Source organism: Myotis nattereri (assembly GCF_964212035.1).
Source record: "Myotis nattereri genome assembly, chromosome: 3".
NCBI classification, from domain to species: domain Eukaryota; kingdom Metazoa; phylum Chordata; class Mammalia; order Chiroptera; family Vespertilionidae; genus Myotis; species Myotis nattereri.
Genome location: NC_138077.1, coordinates 85334023 through 85361947, shown reverse-complemented (window position 1 = coordinate 85361947; position 27925 = coordinate 85334023). Strand labels below are relative to the sequence as shown.

Sequence of the window (27925 nt, the reverse complement as noted above, 5' to 3'; positions counted from 1 at the left end):
AAATCATCTCATCTGTTTGGGTACAAAAATGACCTCACTCCTGGGAAGTCCAGAATTGTGTACCAAAGCAAAACATGGAGAGAGATACTGGAGGAAATGATAAAGTGATGTTGCCAAGGGAGAAGTTGTTAATCATTTCAATAATTATTTATGCCACAGCTCTGGGGAGTTTTTCTTTCAGAGATATTTTCTTTTATTAAAAGATAACCCAGGACCTAAATATAACTTAGTATTAGCCCAATGACTCTATGAGAAAGACAGGAAATTGAAAAAACTAATTGTCAAAATTCCACACGGTAATTAAAGGACAATTCTAAAATTTTTCTACATAACTTTAATAAAAGAACAGCAATATTGCATATAGAATGGAATCTTCCTCCCAAGGCCAATGAAATTGTATTGGATGACATATATAAGTAGAGGACTAGACTTGATCATATCTAACTCCCTTCCATTTCTAGAATTATGTGAATAAAAGCCTTTGAACTTACCTAAATATTTTGGATAAAAATATTCCTAGAAAGAAAGAAAAATAAATAAGTTATCTTAGAAAGTTAAATTTCACTATAGAGTTAAAACAATTTTGAAATGTGTTTTTACTTTAAAGATGCAAATATGTGGTGAGAGGAGGGGAGGGGTGTAGGTGAATGTGGAGGAGGGTATAGGGGGAATAAATGGTGAAGGCGAAAAACTTTAAATATATATCTTTTTAAAGATGCAAATAAGTTACATACAATTGTCATCTCCACATTATAAGATTCTTTTCTATAGCAAAACATACTAGGAGTAGATAACTAATAACACTCAGCTAATCAGATGCTTAGTCTTAAGGCAATAGTGATCTATTAAATTATGCTTCAAAAATTTCTAATCTGTAAACAGGTTCTATTGAAGCTATCAATTATAATCATATATGTCCCCTTTTTGTAAATCCTTTATTTTTCCCATAGAGATCAGATAATCATTTGACACATTTCATGCCATGCTGATTACACATACCAGATCCAATGCTGAATAAGACTGACATCATCTGAACTGAATTGAAGTGGACATTTATCTTTTAGCATCCATGAGTACAAGTAATACCTTACTTTTTAATTGGCTATGTACCAAAAGTTTGTCTGTAAATCAGTAATTTGGACTAAGAAATACACTTCACCAGAGAGAGAAAATTTTAAAAATGATTTCTAATGGTAAGGTTCTCAGGCTGGTTCACAAAAGCCTTCTTAAGCCATAATATATCTAATGTGTAACATTAGAAGCACAAGAACACCCCATGAGGAACCAGTGTTTCTACACAAAAACATAATGAAGTGCAAACTATAACTTCATCCAACACAGAGTCAAAAGTCTTCACTGTTTCTTTCTCTCACATATAAACCTACACAACACATCTACTAGTTTATAAGGATAGGATCTCCCATCAAGTGTTTCAGACAGCAGTGTCTTCTACAGAACAGAAGCCAGGAGGATAAGCAATAATGAATAGGTTCAAAAGGAGATTATGTGATGGATGAAAGGAATGTATTAGGGATAATGGGGAGGTAAACAATGGGGTAGAGATTGGGAATGTGAATTAGGGTATTAGGGACGTGGACAGTGAGTGGATGAGGCAGGATGGAAGTGAGAAGCAGTAACAAATGTTTCTTCTTTCCTTTTATTTTTCCCATTTCTTCTTTTGTCTGTCATATCTTTCTCTTTTGTCAATGAGACCTCCATCAGAATGAGTGGAGAGAAAAAACATTCATGAGTTCCCTTCCCCACTACCTTCCCTTCACTCCATTATGGTCTTCGGCCTCACTCCCTATTTGCTACTCAGATGCTAACATAATCAAGTATTTATGTATGAGTGATACAGTATGATATCTCAGCCATGCACACTTGCTTTAAAATGTTCCAGCAAACAAAACAAAACTAGAGTGGGCATAGTAGAAAACGGGTAAAACAAGTATGGTAGATTACTGATCATTGTTGAGAATGAAGGGAAGGTATATTGGGGTTTATTATATTGTTCTCTGTATTTTGGTATATATTTTAAATTTCTATAATAAAAATAAAGGTGTGTGTATCTATTTCCTAAAAAATAAGAATACTCTGTATATTGTGTGGAAGAAAATATTTTTCTCTTGCCAAGTGCTTATCCACAAAAGCAACAGAATTAAGAGAAACATTTTGCTTCAATCCCAGAGGGTATTAAAAATGAATCTTTAGGTACCTTGGAAAAAATTCCTTTTGAACCTATAAAGGTAGGTGGAGGTAAAAGAATTAAAGAGAACACAACTTATTACTGTCTTGGACAAGTTCTCCAACTATAGAGATGATTCTTCCTCGTTATCTCATGGTCCTAAGAGCCATGGGAGAGGTACAGGAGGGCCTTTGTATATATGTTCTTCCTCATTTCCTTTTGGTTATATAGTTCATCTCAGAAAAGAAAATATCTGAGGTGACCATGAAGGTTATCAAACTTGAATTCTTAGAGGCACTATTTATACTGCCACCTACAGTATATTTTGGAGAATATCCTGGCCTGGGAAGTAAGAGGACTAAAGATAAGGTCGTATTTCTGCATATTTAGAGATGTTTATGGTTAGATTTTTGTAAACTAACTTGGAAAAATTAATACACTAAGATGTAAATTCTAACCCTAGGAATGACTGATGATATAAAATGGCTCAGGAAAGTTCTCAAGGATTTATGGAATAAATCAAAATATACTCAGGAAATACAGTGCTGAGAGAATTCATTTTTTTTGTTTGTTTTAATATATGTTATTGATTTTTTTACTGAGAGAAAGGGAGAGAGACAGAGAGTTAGAAACATCAATGAGAGAGAAACATTGATCGGCTGCCTCCTGCACACCCCCCACTGGAGATGTGCCCACAACCAAGGTACATGCTCTTGACCAGAATCGAACATGGGACCCTTCAGTCCACAGGCCGACGCTCTATCCACCAAGCCAAACGGGCTAGGGCCTGAGTGAATTCTTCAGTAAGGATTCACAGAGTACCTATTATGTACCAAGCTCTAGATTAAAGGCTGGTTAAAAATGCCTGGAGATATTTAATTAAGTATAGTGATAACAATGCAATCACATGTTGGTACCCACCCATGTCTGTATATATGCGCACACAAACATGCACACACATTATATTTAAGATGTCCTCCCTCCCTACCCCATATTACCAAGTTATAGTTGGAAGAAAGTATTTACAAACCATGAGGTTGATACTATTTGCTGGTAGTATTTAATTTATAATTAAATACTAGATTGGTAAGAGCATTGCTTTTGGCAATAGCATCTTCCTGACTAGTCCACCTTCCTTTGAAGGTATTTCCTTCTGAAATACTTCAATGGTTACATGTGAAATGTGATATATACACAATCACTTAACATTAAAAAGGAACACAGACTCAAGCTGAAACTGTTCTGTCTATAATTGTATGACTAACTGTGCTAACGTTAATTGTCATGAGCTCTTACCGTTTCAGGGTAATTTTCAAAGATCTCCCTGGCTTCTTCTTTATTGCACAGTTCTTCAATGCACTCTCTTTCAAGATTACCCGGTTTGACTTCTTCAAAGGGATGATTTGCTCGGCGTTTCCTAACCAGAACTTGTGAAGCATGTTGCTTTGACAAAACTGAAGGAAAAAAATAAGTTTATATAAAGAAATATTTCATTTCTCCACATAAAATATATTATTTTTTAAACAATCCTATATAATAAAAGCCTAATAGGCTAAGTGTCCAACCATACGTTCAACCATTTGACCAGTCTCTATAACATGCACTGACCACCAGGGGGCAGATGCTCCAACCAGTAAGTTAACTTGCTGCTGGGGTCCAGCTGATCGGGACTGGGCAAGACGGGCCAGAAACGTCCTGGAGCCCTCCCGTGGTCTCTCCCCAGCCCCAATCGTGCACCAGTGGGGTCCCTCATCCTGGCCTGTGCCCTCTCGCAATCCAGGACCCCTTTGGAGATGTTAAAGAGCCAGTTTTGGCCCAATCCCTATAGGCCAGGCCAAAGAACCCCACTGGTGCACAAATCCATGCAGCAGGCCTCTAGTGATAATTGGAATCATTTTCTGCCTTCGAATTGTATGACATTTAAAATCAGTATGGTTGAACTGAAAAAAAAAAGTGCAGATATACAGCACTTTGATAACAACTCAAAGAGTAGGTTTGGTGTCCAACTATAGCATTAGTATAATGATCTACACAAATTTTTCATGCTCATGCTGGAGGTCATACATACCAGATGATACTTCTGTTTATCTTATAACTACATTGGAAATAGCATCATGCTGAAATGACTATGTAAAAAGTCATAGCTATCCCATCTTGAAAGCCACTTTCTTAATTTTAATGAAAAACTCACATGATCACTAAAGCAGAAGTATAGTCCAATCAGCTACTTAAAATATATTCAATAGGCTAACACAATTATTCATACAAACAGGAAGCTAAAAATTCATGGTAAAAGCAAGCCCGTACAGAAGACTCTAGAATCCACAGAGACTAATCCTAGCATGCCCTCTATGGCCTTCTTCATCCTCTAATGACGGGCATTTCAATCGTATCAGAAATGCTCCCATTTCTCTGCTCCACTTGGCACAGCTGTCCCTCCCATTCTTTCACACTCACACCAATCAGGCTTTTCTGTGTGACTCTAACCATGCTGCTTTTATCAAGATCCTGATACGAGCTCTAAAGGTTAATTATCAGTCCTCATCTTCCATGACCTACAAGTATTATTTGACAGCCTTGATTATTGCTTCATGGACACAATATTTAAACCTAACTTACAGATCATAAGGCAGTTTTCATTATTCTTGTATCTCATTGACCAGACCCAGACCCCTTTTACTGACCTGTAAATATTGGTTATTTGAGGTTTCATGGCTATATCCTAATGATACATTATATCTCTAGCTAGAGCCTCCCTCCTCACTTCAGATCATATGTCCAATTGGCTAGTGGGCATCTCTTGGATGACCAAAAATCTCAAATATGGCATCATAAAAGTGAACTTTTAATTTCCACACTCCATCTGACTGCCTCCACTTGACCTCTCAATTGATGGTAATTTCTAGAGCTCAGACAAAATATCTTGAAATAATCCTTCATTCCCCTTTCCCCTCTCCCCCTACCTCAAAACCCAATTCTACATCATCACAAAATCCTCTCAGCTTTCTCTTTAGGACTTATAAAACAGCCCTAGCCAGTTTGGCTCAATGGGTGGATCATCAGCCTGTGAACTGAAGGGTTCCAGTTTCGACTCTGGTCAAGGGCACATCTTGGTTGCAGGCTCCTCCCTGACTTGGGCCCTGGTTGGGGTGTGTGCAGGAGGCAACCAATGTGTTTCTCTCACACTGATACTTCTCTCTGTCTTTCCCTCTCTTTTCCACTCTCTCTAAAAATCAATGAAAAAATATCCTCAGCTGAGGATTAAAAATAAGTAAATAAATAAATACTTATAAAACATATGATCACTTCTCACCACCTCAACTGGTGTATGTTTTCATTTTAAAACTCCCATAATTAAATTAATAAAACATGTTCTTTAACCAACTATGAGTCAAGATTTTAAAAAATCAGGCAACACTATCTGTGACACTTGAATATCTGAAAAAGATTAGTTTTTACAAAGTTATTTAAAATGTTAGGAATTTCTTTAGTTGTCATTTCCAGTTTGAGATATGATTGATATATAACACTGTATTAGTTTTAGGTGCACGTTTTATATCATTATATATAACTAATATATATATATATATATATATATATATATATATATATATATATAGTACTAGTAATCACTAGGTTTACTAGTGCATGGGGGGAGTGGGGTGCGTCCCTCAGCCTGGCCTGCACCCTCTCTAATCTGGGACCCCTAAGGGGATATCTGACTCCAGTTACATTCCTCTCGCAATCTGGGACTGCTGGCTCCTAACCGCTCACCTGCCTGCCTGCCCAATTGCCCCTAACCACTCTGCCTGCCGGCCTGCTCACACCCAACAGCCCCCCCCCCCCGCCAGCCTGCTCGCCCCCAACTGCCCCCCCGCCAGCCTGATTGCCCCCAACTGCCCCCCCACCAGCCTGATCGCCCCCAACTGCCCTACCCTGCTGGCCTCATGGCCCCCAACTGGCCTCCCAGGCAGGTCTCACAGTCTAATTAGCATATTACCCTTTTATTAGTATAGATTATACTTTGGCTAATCTCATTAATTAATATAATTAAAATGACTAATGTATTACATTTTCCTATTTGGTATTATAACACTTATTTTATTGTTTAAAAATATTTAATGGCATCATATAAAGACTATGTAAGAAAAAAACAGAAAGCAAAGAAAAAAATTTTTAAATAGTTGAATAACAACAAAAATGACATAACAAAATTCATTATAACTTTATATATATAAACTCTTACCACAATAAGTTTAGTTTAACATCCATCACTTCACAGTTTCAATTTCTTTTATTTTTTAGCTCTATTTTTATTGTCAACACTATTACAGATGTCCCATTTTCCCCCTTTGCCCACCGCCTTCCAGCCTCAGCCCCATCACTGCCCTCTGGCTATCACCACAATGCTGTCTCTATGGGTTATGCATACATGTTCTTTGGCTAATCTCTTCACCTTCTTTCATCCAGTCCCCTTCTCCCCCCTCATCTCTGACAACTATCAGTCTATTCCATGTTTCCATGCCTCTAGACTTATTTTGTTCATCAGTTTATTTTATTCATTAGATTCCACATATAAATAGGATTATATGGTATTTGTCTTTCTTTGACTTATTTCACTCAGCATAATACTTTCTAGGTCCATCCATGCTGTCACCAAAGGAAATATTTCCTTCTTAAAATTTGAGGAATTTAACTAATTAACTAACATTATTAAATATTGTGACAAACCAATATTATGTAAGATTTGTCCACCTTTAAAAAATAAGTAATATAATTAAATATGACTAACGTATTACATGTTCCTATTTGGTAGTATAACACTTATTTTATTGTTTAAAAATATTTAATGGCATCATATAAAGACTATGCAAGAAAAAAACAGAAGGCAAAGAAGAAAAATTTTAAATAGTTGGATAACAACAAACATTACATAACAAAATTCAACATCAAGCAACAGATTGGAGGGAAATATAGCTGACTTCTAAGCTCCAAGGGCCCTTCCTTTGCCTCTATAACTTGTTTCCTAAGCCCATTTCTTCTACAAATTACTTCTTTTACCTCTTGTGATTTTCCAAATAAATGTTCTCTTATGGTCTGAATCTCGATTGTGAATAGTACTTTCCTAGCCAGAACTCAAGGACAAGGTTGTTGAACCCAGGTCCAGTCTGACCCCACTGGGCTAACACCTGGTGCCAGTCTCACTACCCACAACAGAAATAAAGGGCTCTCAATGGCTCACAGGGGAAGGCTAAGTAAATATCAGGCTTTCCTCCTCAACTCTCTTGCATTAACTTGAAGGTCTTCCAAACTTTTAGTCCTGCCACCCTCTTACCAATAAATATAGAAAAACAAGTCACACACCAATCCATAGAAACTACTGAACAATTACATTCAAGCAGGCCTGACATAAAAGATGAACTTTTACCTCATCTTGAAACAGAATAGTCTATAGATGGCAGAAGTTTTATACAAGACTAGAGGCCTGGTGCACGAATTTGTGCACGGTGGGGTCCCTTGGGGTGGCCTGTGGGGATCGGGCCCCAGCTCGTGCCCCCAGGCTCACAGCCCAAGCTTGCACCCCCAGCCTTGCAGCCCTGCCTGGCACCCCACCATGGCCTGGTGCCACCCCCTCACCTGCTCCACCATCCTGCCTGTGGGTCGATCGATTGCGGCTGGGCCCCCTGCCTGGCTGCCTCAGTGCCTGGGAGCCAGGCGGTGACCCCACCCCCCACTGCTGTCGCTGGTCACCATCTGCGGGGCAACTGGACGGGCGATTGGGCCCCCACTTGCACCCACCTTGGCCTGGTGCTGCCCGCTCACCTGCTCCACCATCCTGCCATGGTCCCACTCTTGTTGGGGCCCTTTGGGGCCGGCAGCACCTCTACTGCCACCCATTGCAGTGCCACATTGCCGATGCCCACCATGTTCCACACTGCCCCTGGTGGTCAGCAGATGTCATAGCGAGCAGTTGAACTCCCGGTCAAACTCCCGGTTGAACAATTTGCATATTAAGCTTTTATTATAAAGGATGGGGTCAGAAGGGCTGGGTATGCCATTAACAATCTTCAGGAAACAAGGGGTAAAACCTCTGTCTCCCACTAGTTGGGCCCAAAAAGCTGAACTCATAGCACTCACTGGAGTCTTATAATTAGAGAAAAACCTGTTCCCCAACCTCCCTCGGCCCCTAAAAGGCCCTCCTACACCACAGAGGAAGTCTCTTGGGCCTTACAAAATGAAATACAATTGTCTTGATCCCAACTACAACCAGACCGAAGGGCCCACATCAGATCCTACTAAGCACCCCAACTCCAGTAAAGCTCACAGCGATAGCCAGTTGGGCTCACTTATCTCAAATTTAACCTGTTTCTTATGAGTCCCCACAGGAACTACAACCTAAGACCTATTTTTGTAAGCCCATCAAAGACCTCAAACTCCTCTTCAAGAAACAAAAATCTGTTACACAAAAATCTGCTCTACCATCCCGCCTGCAGATCGATCGATTGGGGCTGGGCACCCTGCCTGGCTGCCTCAGTGCCTGGGAGCCGGGCTGTATAAACCATCAGGGTTTGGGACTGAGTGAAGCTGAGGCTATAGAGCCTCACAGAGTTCCTCTTAAAGGGTTGGCACATAAACTTACAGGGTCCTGCTTCCTCCAGCACTGGGGGTTTGCATTGGAAGATCCAGGGACATATGGGGAGGAACTGGATTGTCTGGCATCGGGGAAGGAACTTGGGGGCAGCATTCTCCCAGACTGGGGTGCTCACAGGGGTTATTGTTCCTATGCTGGGACCTCCCCATTGCAGAGCCGACTGACAGCTATATCTGAGTTTCCAGAAGCATGGCCCACACTGTTCACTCCACCCTGGTGATTCCCTGAGACCCTCCTCATCCAACTTACAGCCCACCCAAGCTGTTTGCAGAGTCTTTTCCATATGAATGGCCTGTCCCAGCTCAGCCTTCACTCTTTTAAAAAAACCTCTCAAACAAGCAGCAGCTGGCTTCAGCATGCCCCAAACCTATCAATAAGAGGCCCAAGACCCAGCACCAGCACCAGCCTGCCTTGCTTCACAGCTGGGCTTCACCTGGGCACTTCCAAACCCAATACAAATAGGAGGAATCTGCAGATCTCTCTGTAGCTCCTGCTGGATGCCCCAGGCAGTGGCTGACTTTGCACCTCCCTGGAGACCCAAGAGACAATGCATCTGGTGGACAGCTTCAGACAATACCAGATTACAACTCTACACATCCACGCATGACATACTCAATAGGCAGATTCGGTAAGCACCAAAGCCCCACTGAAGCAAGTCCTGCTCCATATGGGTGTCTCCTGCACAGCAGCTCTTCTGCTGTAGTTGCAGCTGGTTCTCACAGCCAGTTGGCCTAGAGATCAATTCTTCCCAGTGATGCCAACAGCAATGAAGGCTCAACTACAACAAGAATGTACACACACCCCACACAGGGGTGCAATTAGAGGGCCCAGCTCAGATGACTGGGGAGGCTGAGCCACTGGACCCTACTGGGCTCCCTACTACACAGGGCCAACTCTACCAATTCCAGGAGACATAGCAGCTCTACCCAATACTTAGAAACAGACACAGCAAAGCAGCCAAAATGTGGAGACAAAGAAACATGTCACAAATGAAAGAAATGGAAGCAAGCAAACTACTAGTACAGAATTCAAAACAATGGTTATAAGGTTGCTCAAGGATCTTAATGAGAGCTTTAAGGGACTTAGTGAGATTTTCAAGAATCTTAGTGAGAATTTCAAAGACATGACAAAGAACCACTCAGAAATTAAGCATACACTAACTGAAATAAAGAATAATTTACAGGGATTCAACAGTAGAGGATTCCGAGAATCAAATAAACAATTTGGAATATGAAGACGCAAAAAAAAACACAATCAAAAGAGCAAAAAGAAAAAAGAATCCAAAAATTGAAGAGAGTATAAGGAGTCTCTGGGACAACTTCATGTATACCAATATTCAAATTATGGGGGTGCCAAAAGGAGAAGAGAGAGAGCAAGATATTGACAACCTATTTGAAGAAATAATAACAGAAAACTTCCCCTGGTGAAAGAAATAGGCTTTCAAGTCCAGGAAGCACAGAGTCCCAAACAAGAAGAACCCAAAGAGGCCTACACCAAGGCACATCATATTTAAAATGCCAAAGGTTAAAGACAAAGAGAGAATCTTAAAAGAAGCAAGAGAAGCCCTAGCGGGCTCAGTGGATAGAGCATCGGCCTGCAGACTGAAGGGTCCCAGGTTCGGTTCTGATCAAGGGCACATGCCCAGTTTCGGGCTCAAAGCCCAGTAGGGGGCATGCAGGAGGCAGCCAATCAATGATTCTCTCTCATCATTGATGTTTCTCTCCCTCTCTCTCTCTCCCTTCTCTGAAATCAATAAAAACATATTTTTTAAAAAAGCAGCAAGAGAAAAGCAGTTAGTTACCTATAAGGAAGCACCCATAGGACTGTCATCTGAATTCTCAACAGAAACTTTGCAGGCCAAACGAAATTGGCAAGAAATATTCAAATTGATGAATAGCAAGGACCTTCAACCAAGATTACTCTACCCAGCAGAGTTATCATTTAGAATTGAAGGTCAAATTAAACTTTTGTTTGACCCAGCGATCCCACTTCTGGGAATATATCCTAAAAACTCCAAAACACCAATCAAAAAATTGGATTATCTACAATAGCTAAGATCTGGAAACAGCCCAAGTGCCCATCAGTGGATGAATGGATAAAAAAGCTTATGGGACATTTATACTATGGAATACTATGCAGCTGTAAAAAAAGAGGACTCTTTTACCCTTTGGGACAGCATGGATGGACCAGGAAAATATTATGCTAAGTGAAATAAACCAAACTGAGAAAGACAAATATCACATGATCTCACTTATTTGTGGAATCTAATGAACAAAAGGAATTGACCAACAAAGTAAGACCCCAAGCAGGGAGGCATGGAACAGACTAACATATCTCAATGTGGGATTAGGGGGAGGAGAAGAGATAAACCAAAGAACTTATATAGTTATATACATAGCCCATGGACATGGGCAATAGGGTGGTGAAGACTTGGCAGGGGGGCTGGTAGGTAAGGGCTGGGAGGAAGGGGGAAAGAGGGGGAGGGAAATGGAAGATATCTGTAATACTATCAATACTAAAAAAATACATTCAAAAATAAATGTGAAAAAAAAAAAGAATTGAAGGTCAGATAAAGAGCTTCATGGACAAGAGAGAGCTAAAGAAGTTCATCATCACCAAACCAGTATTACGTGAAATGTTGAAGGGTATTCTTTAAGAAGTGGAAGAAGAAGAAGATAAAAAATATGAACAATAAACATGGCAATAAATACATATCTATCAACATTTGAATCTAAAAATCAAAATAAATGAACAAATGTAATGAAAAAATAAACTGGTGAATAAAATAGAATCAGGGGCATGGAAGCATAGAGCAGGCTAAGGAATCTCAGAGGGAAAGGGGGGGGGGGGCAGGAGGGATTAACCAAGGATCTTGTGTGCATATATGCATTACCTATGGACACAAACAATAGGGTGGTGAAGGCCTGGGGCAGGGTGGGAACTAGGTGGAGGGGGGAAATTGGGGGAGGGGACATCTTTAATACTCTCAACAATACAGATTTTAAAAATAAATAAATAAGTGAAGTTATCCCCATCCTCCTAATCCAGTGCTCTTTCTTCTATGCATGCTGTCACTCCAACACCCACAATGCACTTAATTTAAAAAGGAAAAGAAATTATGTGGTTGTGGAGTGGACAAGTTTGATAGCTTACGGTAAATAAGACATTTACTGTCCTTTATAAAATAAACCCCTCCAACAGAGTGTGTTTGTAAAGGAGTCTACTATTCCTTGTCAAAAGGTATAAATAGGAAATCACAGATCCAAACTAAAAACTACAAAACTGTAGGATGAGAATAATAATGTGGTTAGACATGCTTTAAACAGCTGGTTCAATCTATAAGCCCCAAAACACCCAACCTACTGGCCTGCAGTAATGTCCAAAAAGTTCCATTAAATATCATCATGATAGCCATGGCATATAAGCAGATAAATGCTGTTTTGTTTTAATCTCCTTTAATCCTAATCACAACTGCTCTAAATATATAATAATTTTCCCATATTACACAGGAACTAAAAATCAACTGAAGTTGAGTTTAATTTTATCAAGTTCACAGAGCTGAGAACAAACCAAGCCTGCCTCCAAAACCTGTTCTCTTTTTGCATTACCACTCGGTCTTAAATCGCTTGCTTCACTTCTTTAAATGGAGAAGTTTTTCAAGAAAATCCTTGTTAAAACCCAACTATGTTGCTTGAAAAGAGCTACATTCAGATTCAAACTTTTAGGTTGTAATGTTTAGTTATGAGTCTTTCAAGATTAGAAGCATAACTGAATCGGCTTCTTTTTTTAACTTATCTGGGTCACCCCTTCTCCAAAAAGTGACCACAGCCAGTTGAACAACTATGTCAATAACATAATCACTGTTCAAACACTAACCGGAATTCTCTTTTGAAATGGTCTTCACAGCCTTCACAGGTTCAATATTTTCTGTGGGAACAAATCTTTGTGTGTTTTTTCCAGCACAAGTTTATCTCCAAAAAAGTAATTTATCCTTAAGCATATTACAGATGCGTCACTTAAGCATCCGTAATAAGGATAGTGGAGTTAGTAATGCCTATACTCACAAGAAAATTCCTCACTGTTCTATTCAGTTGAACCTCGGTCTCGGTTAAGGGGAACTCCTTTCTTCAGGCCCCTTTCCCACTTGGTTGTCCAAGTTTGCTACCCTGTGTTCAGGTGGGTCAGGACCGTAAGTCTGCAGGTTGCCCAAAACTGATCAGTCAGAAGAAGAGGAGGTAGCAGATGGAGGAGGTAGCAGCTCATCCTCTGAATCACTTCCATTCTGCTTTCTTGTCCTTGGAACGACTATTCGTACATTCCTCCCTCCAAAAGGTCATCTCTTTTTTAGTTTTGCTTTCTGTCATTCCTTTCCCCAGGCCCTCATTATCTGGCATCCCAAAATGAAAAACTGCCCCTAAAATAATGTGTCTGAGAAGAGAATCTTTTGTGTGTTTGTTTTTTGTTACTGTTTTTCTGTGTGTTTGTTTTGAGAAGAGAATCTTTGCCTAGCATTTGAGTTATCAAAATCTTTGAATCTTTGTTTCTGCTTCAGTGTGGGATGGGTTCAGGGAAAATGGCTTTCAAAGTACAAACAGAACAACTAGATAATAATTTGAGATATAATTGTACCTCTAATGTCTCAACTGTTAAAATGGCATGTTTTCCTTAGTTAAAGCCTGAAAAAAAATATAATTGCATGTTAATATAGAAAAACTTTTAGTAAATAGTGATAGGAAAACATGTGACCACATACCTGGTATTACAAATTTTAAGTTATCACATATTAATTAACTATAATTTAATTTTTTAAATAAATAAATCTACTACAGAAGATTTTCAATTGAGGGGATATTTATAAAAGTGAAGGTTGCAAATATTAAGAAAACTCCAAAGACAGATTTTTACTTGGGCATTCATCAGTCTATATAATTATTATGAACTTTCAGAAAAGCTTTTATTAGCCTTCAGAAAGAAATGCTATGTCTGTATGTGCAATATACATCAATTTAAAAAATTTTAAAGAAAGGTATTACCCTTGCTTTTCTCTAGATTTCACTTTTTTTTTTTCATATTGAGCACTATGTTGCTGAACGCTGATTCTCCGAATGTTATTGTGCTAATGGTAAGAAAAATGTAAGAAAAGGTGAACTATGCCTCTGTCCTTCAAAGGAGTGAGCAATAAATAGGCTGGCTTTAAGGTAGTCAAAGATCATAAAAGATACAGATACAAATCTGGGAAAGAAGATGAAATAATCTATGAATTATATGCTGCACTCATAAAAGTGAGTTCTAAAACATTTGGATTGGAAGGAGTGAGGGCTGTCGTTTATTTAGAAATAGGAAAGCCATTGCTGGCATTAAAAAACAAACATGCAAACAAACCTATGGCCATTGACCTCCATTCTGGGTCAGATCAATGAATGAATAGGGAAACAATGCCTAAACTGTTCAGTCACAACAGAAGTGAAATGGGCCTCTCCTTACTCCGAGATTTAACTAAATGTTTAATTTACTGCCTCAGTCTAAGGGGGGGAAAAGAATAAATCAAACATTCTGCCATTGTTTCCTCAAGATGATCACCTTTCATTCAGCCACAAAGAGAGGAAGCAGTACATTTTACTCAAAAGACAGAACAGGTAGCCTTTTATTACTCAGGAAATAATTATATGGACCATCTTTTTTATTTGATCTGTTTGCTCTCAGTAAATGATAAATTACTGTACATCATAAGAGTTCAGATTATTGCAAGGTATGAAGAGGAATTTTCTATAGCCTTGTCTTTTCTTCTCTCAACTACTACATTGCCAATTGGCTATACTTTCTGAGGCTGTAGTGGGAGGTCTCTTCTGTGACGTGCAGTAAGATATTCCGGCAGTCAGTCCTCATGTCTTTTCTATTTGCTACACTCTGGGAGACCAAAATACCATGTGATTTTGATGTCATGTATCAAGAGTTTACAACACAGGAAATGTTTTGTTTTTTGTTCTATTTGACCTATTTTTTTAGGATGCCATCAATTATATCATTAGTTCACTGGCCTGTGTGTGTATTTATGAAGCAACAGGCAAATTGTTTTTGGACATGTTTTTAAGGCAACAATGAAACTGTTGGCCTAATGCTACAATATCCCACTTCCTGCAATACCTCCCAGATCTCCACAATAAGCAAATCTGAAGTATACTTACAGGCTTAGAAAGACTGTAGATCTCAATGGCTTCCCTTCTGACTCTTAGGATATATATATATTTTTTAAGTGCAGATGTGAATGTGAGATTACTTGACATATTGGTATATCATTGAGTAGGTGTTTAAAATTCAATACAATTTCTGTCAGCCTCTCAGAATTCCCTGTTGACATTCCAAAAGGCTAAATAACAATGGAATAAAATGATAACCTATTAAGAAAAGGAGAGAAAATGACTGGGATAAGGAGTCAAGGAAAATAAAACAAATTATAAGGAAAGATGCATGTAACATATAGAAACTCAGGGCCACTTTTTAAAAAAAAAGGAAAAAGAAAAAACAACCACCCAGACAAAATATAAAATGTACTTGTTTTCTTCCATAGTAATAAGAAAATAAGCATTTGTGTTCTACTTGATGGTCATTATGAAATGAATGTTTGCTTCTTCCAGAAATTCATATGCGGAAGCTATAATCCCCAGTGTGGCTATATTTGGAGATGGGACTCTAAAGAAGTAATTAAGGTTAAATGAGATCATAGAGGTGGGGCCCAGATTCTAATAAATTAGTGTCCTTATAAGATACGTTAGAGCAGTGGTTCTCAACCTTCTGGCCCTTTAAATACAATCTCACTACTCTCTTCTCTTCATTCTTAATCAGCCTAGATGTGGAAATGAAGCTCTTTTTTTTTTTTATTTTATCCTCACCCAAGCATATTTTTCCATTGATTTTTAGAGAGAGTGGAAGAGGGAAAGACAAAGAGAAATACTGATGTGAGAGAAACACAGGGTCCAGGCTGGGGAGGAGCCTGCAATCAAGGTATGTGCCCTTGACCAGAATCAAACCCGGAACCCTTCAGTCCGCAGACTGACGCTCTATCCACTGAGTCAAACCTGCTAGGGCAAAATCAACCTCTTCTGAAGAAACCCTGGGGGCAGTTTACATTTAAAGCAACTTTTGCCACTTAAAGTTGAGACCTAGAAATGCCAGTTCCTAAAATCCTTTGTCCACCTGGCATCTAATAATCTCTGCCAGGAGACCTTCCACACCAGCTGCATTCTCTGTGGCTCAGCTTCTTTTCTCCCTTCTCTGCCCGCTACTGCCACCCATGCAATCTGTTCACTTCTTATGCAGAACCATTTATCTATCTTCCCTGCTATCCCCTTACAGACCACATGATTCAAACTTTAAGTGTGCAGAGGAGTTGCCTGAGGATCTTGTTAAAATGCATATTCTGAATCAGCAGATCTGGAGTGGAGCCAGAGATACTTCATTTCCAATAAGCTCCTAGGAAATGTTGCTGCTGCTGGTCCATGGGCTCCGCTTGAGTAGCAAAGTTATAGACCGTGTTTTCAGAACTTCACTTCCTAAATGTAAAGCCATTGTGGAAGGTAATTTCTAAAATAATGGCAGTTCTCACCAGAGGAACAATTGCAATGCCAGCTATTACCATATTATTTTTCATCCTGCTACATCAGCAACCAACTCAATGTCATTATATTAAGTCCCCAGGTGTTGTGTCATAATAGGCATAGTTAATTGTGCCCTCTGTCTATCACAAATTTTTTTCACATAGTTGCAACAACCTCACACTTTGGAATATATATGACCAAATTTAAATAGGCAATAAGTACCTGCACCTCTCTTAGAGAAAGAAACCATAATCTTAACATCTTAACCTTAGAAGAAAAATATTTGTAACAGAAACAATGCTGACCAAATACTCCATGTGCTGCCTTGGGATGTGGCTATCTGAACCCTAAGCAGGGGTGAGTCTTGTCACTTCTGTGCTAAGACCGTAGAGAACAAATACATCTCCTCCACTGCTCTCTTTTCTTGCAGGGACATTCGAGGCCATGTGTACCAGACAGTTTAACTAAAGATGGAAGAGATTTACAAAAACCAAATTGGACTTTACACAATTAAGAAAGAAACTCTTGCCCTAGCCTGTTTGGCTCAGTGGATAGAACGTCGGTCTGTGGATTGAAGGGTCCCAGGTTCGATTCCAGTCAAAGGCCCATGCCCTGGTTGCAGGGGCATTCTGGTCAAGGGCATATACCTGGGTTTCAGGTTTGATCCCCAGTAGGGGGCATGCAGGAGGTAGCCAAGCAATGATCACCTCTCATGATGATGTTTCTATCTCTCTCTCCCTCTCCCTTCCTCTCAGAAAGCAATAAAAATATATTAATTTTTTAAAAAAGAAAGAAACTCTTATTTTGCTAAACTACTAGGATTTGGAGATTTGCAGATTTGGAGATTAAAGTGTTACTAAATTGTTATTAAAGATATTATAGCATATCTTATCCAAAGTAATAAAAGATTATGAAAATTTTAAAATAGTTTAATGCTAGTAACAGATGTTATTTACTAAGTGCTAATTTGCTGTTTTGTTAATTCTAAGAATCAGAGGACTCTAAAGAAAGCAAAAATGTATAAATAGATAGATAGATGATAGATAGATAGTAAATAGAGACAGAGTACTTCTGAAAGGTAGACAGTACTTCTAGAGACAGAATAACTTCTGTTTATTCCTTGAATAAAATTACCAGTAAAGCAAGAGTAAAATAAATAAATAAATGCCCCAAATATATTTGAAATACAGTATCCAAAAATAGCAATCAAGAAAATCGACGCCCTGGCTGGTTTGGCTCAGTGGATAGGGCGTCAGCCTGCGGACTGAAGGGCCCCAGGTTCGATTCCAGCCAAGGGCACATACCTGGGTTGCGGGCTTTATCCCCAGTGGGGGATGTGCAGGAGGTAGCCAATCAATGATTCTCTCTCATCATTGATGTTTCTATCTCTCTTTCCCTCTCCCTTCCTCTCTGAAATCAATAAAGATATATTTTTTTAAAAAAAAGAAAGAAAATGGACAATTGTCTAAATCATCCTTTAATATAAATAGGGAGATACAGTGGGGCCTTGACTTACGAGTGTACGGCTAACGGGTTTTTTGAGATACCAGCTGTCTCTCCCCCGATTTTTTGCATTGAGTTGATAGAGTAATTTGAGTTAACGAGCTTCTTAACGAGCTCGGTCTCCGAACGAATTAAACTCGTAAATCAAGGCCCCACTGTAATTATCCTAGAAAGCTTGATCACATGCCAATCCATGATTCTTTAAAAAAAGAACAAATTCTCATAAAGTATCTTAAAGTCTGAGAAGCCTTTAGACAGATCACCTGGGATGCTTGTGGGAGGACTGTAAAAGGGAAGTCTTCCGAACAGGACTGGCGTGGGGAAAGACCACAGGGAAGGGAGGATAGAGTGACCCTCTGAGAAGAGAGGCAGGGAAAGGTCCGTTGCAGGAAATGCTCTGGAATCCTCCCCATCATGAGCCTCATATGCCACATCAGAAAGAGAAGTGAGAGTCAAGGCGCAGCAGCAGAGCCTCTGGTTTACCTTTCAGAAGCAACCTGCCTTGAGGAGATGGTCAGATGGGGGAGGCCTCCGGGTCTGAGGGCCTCTGTCCTACAGCTGCCAGAAATGAGTTCTGCCAGTGAGCCTAGAAGAGCTTCAGATGAGACTCAGCCCTGGATGTATTACAAAATCGAACCAGGGACTTAATGGATGGCTGATTAGTTAGGGCTTTTCTATCAGGAACAGCAATTTGTGCTCAGAGATAGAGGCATTTATTCTGTATTTGGGTTAAATTTTTCTGTCAGTACCACTATTGGTAGACTAATTCAATGCTTTATGCTAAGCCACACAAAATTACCTTTAACTAAGGAATTAACTTATTAAGGAAATAAGTGAATGGGATGATTATGGTGGTTTTCATTGTTCTTATTGTATACTCTAACACCTTAAAGGAGGTAGCCTCAGGGAATGAGAGACTGACCAATTAGTGAGGACTCAGTCACTGCCTTTTGTGATACAACACTATCTTCCACTGTGGCAAAAAAAAAAAAAAAAAAAAAAGGTAGTATCTTCTCAATACTAGCAATCATTCATACATGGTGCTCTTTTCCCTTAAGCCAAAATACACAGGTCAGAAATGAAGGTAGAAAGACATAAGAACCGTATTTTTCCGTGTATGCTATTTTTTTTCTAAAATAGACTGAAAATCGAGGGGCATCTTATACACGGAAGTCAGCCGAGGAGGGAGCCGCACAGGTGCATAGCTGCCCATACCTGGTCAAACAGGCTTCCTCCAATCACGAGCCTTATTGATACTGATGTCAGCTGATGCCATAATTGGAGGTGGAGGTAGAGGTGGAGAGTGTGCAAATGCAACAGGGACTGAGCGTTCTGAGCCCATAAAGATGTCAAAAAATGAAAAGATAAATAAATAAAAATGTGTTGTTTTATGTTTAAAATATTGATTTCTTAATTTGGGGTTGGAAAAATATGGTTTTGTCATGATTGGTGGCTATTATGATTTCAGCTGTGTCCCCTATAAAGATATTGAAGTCCTAATTCCCCAGTACTTGTGAACCTGTCCGTATCTGGAAATCGGAACTATGCAGATGACAAGGAAAGACAAGGTCATAGGGTAGTTGCTAATCTACTATGACTGTGTTCTTATCAAGAGAGGAAATGTGGAACAGAGATAGACATGTGCAGAGCAAAGATGATGTGAAGATAGGGAGAATGTCTTTTGAAACCAGAAGCTAGGAGAGAAGCATGGAACAGATTCTCCCTCCTAGTCCTCAGCTCATTCCAGGCTAACCCCCTGAACCTGTCCCCACCATCCCCTTTTCTCCGACTTCTTAGTGAGCCGGAGAAGCCCAGCCGAGGCTCATTTCCCCCCCCTAGTCTCTCTCCTGTCGTTTCTTCTAATCCGAGGCCCTTCCTTGTTTCACTGTCCCCAGCTTTAATAAATGTCCTTTAAAAATCACCTGGACCCATATTGTGAAATTTTTCCTGCATGAAGTCAAGAACCCACACACTACCAGCAGACCAGCTCAGGGCTGGTCCCCTTTCCGATAAAATCTTGATGTTAGATTTCTAGCCTCCAAAACTGTGAGAGAATGAATTCTGTTGTTTAAGCCACCCAGGTTGTGGTACTTTTTAAATTATTATTATTGATTTCAGAGAGAAGAAGGGAGAAGAGATAGACAGAAACATCAATGATGAGAGAGATTGGCTGCCTCCTCCACGCCCCCTACTGGGGATCACGCCCCCTACTGGGGATTGAGCCCGCAACCCAGGCATGTGCCCTGGACTGGAACTGAACCTGGGACCCTTCAGTCCACAGGCCGACGCTCTACCCATTGAGCCAAACCAGCTAGGGTGAGGGTTGTGTACTTTGTTCCAACAGACCTAAGAAACTAATTCAAAGACCTATTCTTGAATTTTTTGCTTTCTCCCTTCATAACTGGGTTCTGTTCATCTAGAAGTTGGCGAACCAGGGAGGAATACATTCATGAGGGACCTAATATATTTTCTACTGAATTAGAAGCTGAACCTGCTTTATGGCCAGTTAAAATTCCTTACTCTCATTGAAAAAAAAGAAAAGAGGATTGTCTGGAGTGACAATAATCGAGGCAAAATAGTGTTGTTACCACATATAAATGAGGGTTAGGAGTGTTACTCCTCCAGGATAACTATGGTAAACAGTAGAAATTCTAAAAGAAGAGATTAATAGAGCCTTCCACAGGTAGGAACAACAGGGCTCAAATTCTTCCTGAAGGGTGTGGTTCATTCAGCTCATGGAGCGGACAAAAGCCCAAGCATGAGGAACTCCCTGAGAGGAAGAGAGATGTGAATTGAGTAGTGAAGGATGAAGTCCCTCATAAATACCAATTCAAGCTTATAACCAAGAGAGACAGCCAATCCCTAAAGCCAGTACCTGTATTCCCCTCTTTTTTATTATTACATTTTGGCATATAATATGTGTCGATACACTACAATGTATCATTTTGTCCATAAAGCAGACCACATTGATAGGGGATTGTGACAGAACTAGAGGAGGCACGGACATCACCCAAGGATACTAAAGTAGGAAATGGCAGCCTTGAGCCTTCCTCTCTGGTTATGATGACTAAAACCTATTCAACAGGAGATACTTTGTGTTGTATATTACTTATTTACATGATATTATAAATATGTGCAAATATTTGAAATACTTTCAGGTGGTGTTAATAGAAAGAAGGTCATGTGTGTATGTTGCACAGGGTATAATTAGAACGTGTAGACTTCTCTTGTTTCTGCTTCCTTCCCAGCATTGTGGGAGCTGTCCAGGCTCTACCTGATTCTAGTGAGGTGTCAATCACAGGATTCCAGAAATAAGCTAAGCCCAAATGATGAGACTCTCAATCATGAGTAGGAATTTCAATCATGAGTAGAGACACACAGGACTAGAAGGCAATTAGGAGTCACATGGTGGCAGATCCTAACACAGTGAGCACGGGAGTTCCCACTGTAGGGAACACCTAAATGCCCAGTCCCTGGCTTCCCTAAACCTGTTTATTCAGCATGCCATTCAGTAACCTTCCAATAAATCCATTGGCTCCTTTTTTCCTTCCTTCCTTTTTCCTTTCTCTTTCTTCTCTTTTCTTTCCCCCTTCCTTCCCCTTACATTTCCTTCCCTTCCCTTCCTTCCTTCCCCTTCCTTGCCTTCTCTTCCTCCCCTCCTCCCTCCATTTCTTCCTTCTTCCCTTATCATTGCTGTTACTTGTAAATAAAGAATACTGATATATGTATTACCAGGCTTCTTACATTTTTTCTCATATTTTGAAAATTACCTATGCATAAAGAACATCCTATATAATAAAAACTTAGTATGCAAATCAACCGAACTGTGGAATGACTGGTTGCTATGATGCGCACTGACCACCAGAGTGCAGATGCTCAACACAGGAGCTGCCCCCTGGTGGTCAGTTCACTCCCACAGGGGGAGTGCTGCTCAGCCAGAAGCCAGCCTCTCCGGCCTCCACAGCAGTGCTAAGGAGCAGCAAGCAGGCAGGCAGTAAGGAGCAAGGGGTCCCGGACTGCAAGAGGGCACAGGCTGGGCTGAGGGAACCCCCCTCCACCCGTGAGTTCATGAATTTCATGCACCAGGCCTCTAGTTTATCTAGTTTATAACTTGGTGGACAGAAAAGGCCTATTATGAAAAATATTACTATGTTTCCTTACATATAATTAGTGGTAAGAGAATATGGCATAGGGTGCTGTTGCATACCAGAAATTGCTTCTAAGTTTTCTAGCACCAACCCCAACTCTAACCTAACCTTGATAAAATCTCTTCACCAGTGCAACATTTTGGACTCTGAAATAAAGGGACTTCAAGTAAAGACAAAGATGGATAAACAATGAAAGTAACAGTTAGTAAAGAGTAAAACAGAGAAGGAAAATATGAGTCCGTAATGTCTAGGATGGACTACATCCATCCAGAAGTGGAAATCTCCGTAGGGCCAAATTAGCACAGCCAAAACGGGACTCCCCTTCCTTCTAGTTCTCTTCACCACAGCCCTCAAGGGGAAATGACAAAATATGTAGACAGTATATCTTTTAAATCTCTCTCTCTGCATATGGTCTAGAAATGTCTGGAAAGTCAGTTAACATCTCTGAACAATTTATTGTTAAAACAAAGAGGTTGAACTGGATGATTTCTCACTCTCTCAAAACTAAACCTATTATTTGATTTTCTTTAAATATCAACTATATTTCTATGGACTAAACATGAATTGTAAATCAATTATTTAGAGTTCTAATTCTATTTCAAATTTAAAATCTTAAAGAGTAAAATAATTCCACCTTCATCTCAGTTTTCTCATCAGTAAACCAAGATAATTTTCAATCCAATTAAACTTTTAACAATTTTTTATTGACCGATTTTTACAGAGAGAGGAACGGAGGGAGGGGGCAGAGAAAGAGAGAGAGAAACATTGATTTATTATTCCACTTATGTATGCATTCATTGATTGATTCATGTATGTTCCCTCATCAGGGATTGAACACACAATCTTGATGTATCTGGATGATGCTCTAACCAACTGAGCTACTTGGCCAGGGCAAACTATCCTATTTTTTTAAGTTAAGAGATTATAGGGCCTTTATATGTAACCTGGTAGAATTAATTTATCTAACAGTATCTATACATAACACTTGTATTTCTCCATACATATGGTTTGAATACCTACATATAATGTGCACACACACACGCACACACACACTTTTAACTCTGCCTAGATTCAGTGAAAATATGACAATCTCTATAAAAAGAAAGGGCTGAGAAAATTCCTGTGATGACAAGCAGGAAGTGTGGCTAGTCATTTTGCCTCTTTCTCTTCTCCAAAGCACTAATTAACAAACGAATATCTGATTATCCTAATGGCCTACATAGGTAATAAGGAAGTGCCTATGGTCCACATGCAGGCTTACTAGTAGTGATGATAGGGGTATGAGTGTTGAAGTTCTGCTATTGTAGCTCTTTAATATAAAATCAACAAATAATGTTTTAGCCTCTAAATTAGAATGCTAAAATATTCCATTCATCACGAGCAGTAATAAAAACTAGTGTAATGTTAGTAAATTCCTACTTAATTCTCCTGAAATTACTTCTTTGAAGTTTTTATATTAGAGCTTTACGCAACCTAAAAGTTATTTTTAATTCATAGTTTATCTCTCCCATGTCATTTCCTGAGAGTAAAACAGTACAAGTAAGCATTTTTAATCAATGAACATGCTTAAACTCTAGAAAACAAATGAGTTAACTGACAACTGAAATGTTCTAAATGCCTTAATACACCTCATATATTTTTCAGACAAAACTCAATATTGTGCCTTGAGTCCAGGCACGGGAACCTAAAGAACTAGACATTCAAAGATAAAGACGAAAAACTCCTGCCAGGACTTCAGATCAGTGGCACTCAGTGTCAAATATCCTCAGTACAAAATGATCTAAGAAATACGATGTTTAACAGTCCTTTTGATTTCAAGGTCAGATACTATGTGCCAACTGCTATGCAAAATTCAACTCACCTACAACAATTCGTTTGTCAGTGTTGAAATAAGCAAACCAAGCTCAAAGTCCAGACATTGCAAAAGTGGGGTAAGGCTGCAGCAGGGGGTGCGAGTTGGGGACAGGCGCGGGTACAAAGGGAAGACAGTGGGATGCCTTTTCCCCTACTTTCATGCTGGAATGTGCTCATCCCTGTCCTCTGACCGGGAACTTCAGCTGCTGGGGGCAAATGGGTAGGTGTTCTAACTCCTTCTTTAACAGTTAGTGTTACTCGGCTCCTTCCCTCGGTCCTTTGGGCAGCAACACGGCGCAGAGCAAATACCGACCCTGCCCCACACCATTCCGCTGCCCGCAAGACCCAGGGCTGCTTCCCTCCGCCGGGGGCTGTCGGGGCTTGGAAAGTTTCTAGGAGGCTGCAGCCCCGGAAAACAAACGGGAGCAAGGCTGGCGGCTCGGCTGGCATCGCTGCGGACAGAAGAAGACAAGACGCTATTGATTACTCACAGTTTGCCTCCGAGACGGGGAACGCGAGGGCGAGGCACGCCAGCAGCGCCCCGCAGCTCCCGCCGAGGACTCTCATGGCCGGGCTGCGCGAGGACTGCGGGCGGCGGCGGCCCGGGCGCCGGGGGCGGGGAGGCCCGCCCGCTCCCAGCCCCCAGCCGCGGCGGGGAAGTGATAACGCGGACATTTCCAGGAAGCTGTGCGGAGCTGGGGGCAGGGCTCGGGGGACGCGCTGGCGGCCCAGTAAACACTGCGGAGGCAGCTTTCCTGGCCCGCGCCCCAACTCGCGCGTTTCGGCCCAGGTCTCCCGAGGGGGGAGCTTCCAAGGGGAAGGGGCGGCAGGCGAAGTAAAAAGCTCCGGCGAGCCAGGCTGGGAGGCTGAGTGGCCAGGAGAACGTGGAGGACTCCGGGGAAAGGGGATCCCTGCTGGGAAGAAAAACGGGGAGAGAGACATCAGGGGTGAGGACATGAACTGAAACCAAGAAGTGAGTGAAGCCACTCCAAGAAGACTGGAGAACACAGGGATACGGGAAGCAAATGGGAGGGTTTGACCACCAACATTTTTATTTTGTACCTGCACGTATGGTCTAAAACAACTATGGCGAAATAATGTTTTGATGGGAAGAAAAAGAAAATGTATGAAATTCCATCACCTTAGAGAGCTCATTTTGTTTTTTTATATCTTACCTCTGCTTTTTGTGCTTTAGGCATACTCCTTTGAAATGTGTGTTATTTAATGTTGAAGACTGCCTGTGGAGCTAAACTGCCTGGATTTAAATCGAAATGCTCTGCCACTTATTAGTTATGTGACTTTAAGCAAATTGATTAACCCCTCTAAGCCTCAGTTGTATTGTGTTGTACCCCGCGAATCACACAAGGACGCCTCAAGAAGTCGAATTAAGGAGCCACATTTATTTCAGAGCCGGCGGCTTCGAGGGGGCAAATGCTCTCCAAATCTCAAAGCCCCGACTGGCCATAACATCAGGCTTATAAAGGCAAATATCACAAAGGTATCGATTACATCTCGAGGTTTGGAATGAGGAATCTGGTTTGCAAAAGCAGTTTGTTACAGAAGCTAAAATAAGCAAGTTAGTTATGTACAAAGATTAATTATAGTTTCAGGTCTTGGGGCCACTGCGTCAACAGAAACACATTTTCTGGAGCCACAAAGCAATTAAAGCAATTGTGCTTCCTGGTCTCCAGGTGCAGAGAAATGTGTTTTGAAAGACCAGTAAAACCACAATCAATGGGGTATTCAATTGAATGGGATGATTTATATAAGTTCAGAAAATCAAAATAACTTCTCTATTATTTTAGCAAGCAAATAAGTACAGAAGCCAGAACAGCAGGGTTAAAAATTAAACAGCAGTGTTTACCCGAGGTGATTGCTACCATGCTTCATTATCACCTGTAAAATGGGCATAATAGTGTTAATGTAAGTGTTAATGTATTTTTTTAACATTGATAACACCCTCAAATCACACACACATAAAATGCAGATATGTCTTACAAGTCAAAAATTACAGAGATTTCCCAAAATGGATAGAATTCCTCACTGCTGAGTATGGCATCAATAAAATATGTGAGATCTTTGAGTGAATGTTGTCCCCACTCTTCTGCAATCCAGTCCTCCCTCGAAATTAGTTCTTTGGAGAATTCAGACTCAGAGTCACAAGAGAAGAACAACAAAAGTTGAGATAGTCACATACTTATGATATAAGTTCTTCATCCTATTGACTGCCTTGAGATTAAACAGCCAAGAGTGTTTTAAGTTTAATCAGGATCTACTTAAGGTTCACTCATTGCATTCAGTTGTTATATATCACCAGCTTAGGTATTTCAACAATGTAGTTACATCCCTTGTAAATTGGTCATTATTTAAATAAAAGTTTTAAATTACTTGCAAACTAATTATTTAATTTTCAGAGTCTTAGTATCAGCTACATATATTAGTTTTAATTTTATTACATAGTACAACAAGTCAAAATAGAGTAACTGACATTCTCTTATAAATGATTCATTGATCTGTACTTTGCTATAAGAGACAGGGAAGGAAACTCTCTTTAAATATCGGGAGTACAGGTATAAATTGGCTATTTACTACCAATGCTGATAAATATGAATGAGCATATCACCTAAGTGAGTTAATTGTTAAGTCTACCTTAATAATTTTTATCCTTAAAGATAAAATAAAATCTTCAATAAGAAGAACAGAAATTTTAAAAATCACACAGGGATGATCACATTTACAAAGCAAAACTAATCTCAAGGTTAATGATAAAGAAAAATGCCATTTTAAGGTTACAGCAAATTGTTAATAGTTTATGTACTCAATGGGTTATTCACATCTATATATGGAAATATAGGTACAAAATTTTGTGTTATTTAAGTATACTTTTCCCAAAAATGTCACATGATCCTTATTCAATTATATATTTCTGTACAATCACACAAACACAAACTAGTGGAAGTCACTCTTTTTTTTTTCAGTTTTTTTATTTCAAGAAAAATGATTTTAACACATTGTTTGCAGGTAGTTTTATCGCACACTAACAGGTGGCGCGGGCCATTTTTGCTAATTTTTTGCGCAAATGGCAACGTTCAGTAAAATTACAATAACTTTAGTTTTACATATTTTTTTTCAATGAAACTTTTTGTGATTTACTATAAAATGTATACTGAATTATTTTTCTTAAATTTTAAACAGACAAATACTGGAATTGTGTGAATGGATGACTCTACACAGTTGAATAGATTACCGTTATACCTGGAAGTACATACATAATTCACCATTGTATGTGTTAGAGATCCAAATTTTGTCCTTTGGAATTCGTATATCTGTATGTTAGCATCCCTTTAGAGCAATAAAAAAGTATAAAAAAAAACGTATTTATACGTTACCCGCATTCTACCACTAGTCTATAAAAAACGTATTAATACATGTCATGCACTCTACTACCAGTCAACATAAAACGTATAAATACGTTTCCCGCATACAATGTGTTAAATATGATGTTACATGCAATAAACACCAATTATTCAAGAAAAATGATCTTACATATAATAATATTACATGCAATATACATTAATATTTCAAGAATAAAAGAATTTTAAGTATAATAATATTACCAAAACTGTACTAACATAGTATGATATCACAAAAGTTGTAGGAAATATAAAAAATCTGCAAATAACAGGATTACTTCTATTATATTCTAGAATACTTTCCCCCTCTGGCTCTATTTTTGTTCCTCAGTTTATGTTGTTCACTAGAGGCCCGATGCATGAAATTCGAGCAAGGGGCTCTGCCCTCGCAGCCACAGCAGCTGCCTCAGTCCTCACAGCCCCGGCTCATCTGGAAGGTCGTCCCGAAGGACGGAAGGATGTCCAGAAGATTGTTATGTTCGGCTTTCCGGTCTAATTAGCATATTATGCTTTTATTATTATATTCGTGCACCGGTGGGGTCCCTCTGAGTGGCCTGTAGGGATTGGGCTGAAAC

The 27925-nt window shown here is 39.8% G+C and overlaps 1 protein-coding gene across 1 annotated transcript in view; it reads right to left on the bottom strand.

The window, feature by feature from the left end:
* PROS1 (protein S) overlaps positions 1-24612 on the bottom strand; it is a gene marked incomplete at its 5' end in the record, with an annotated part of 86243 nt that extends 61631 nt beyond the window's left edge. The window contains 3 exons of the mRNA XM_081087262.1: positions 492-516; positions 3482-3639; positions 24429-24612. Of these exons, the coding sequence (XP_080943388.1) occupies positions 492-516; positions 3482-3639; positions 24429-24612 (367 nt within the window). The remainder of the gene's footprint in view (positions 1-491; positions 517-3481; positions 3640-24428) is intronic.
* Between the last annotated feature and the right edge of the window lie 3313 nt (positions 24613-27925).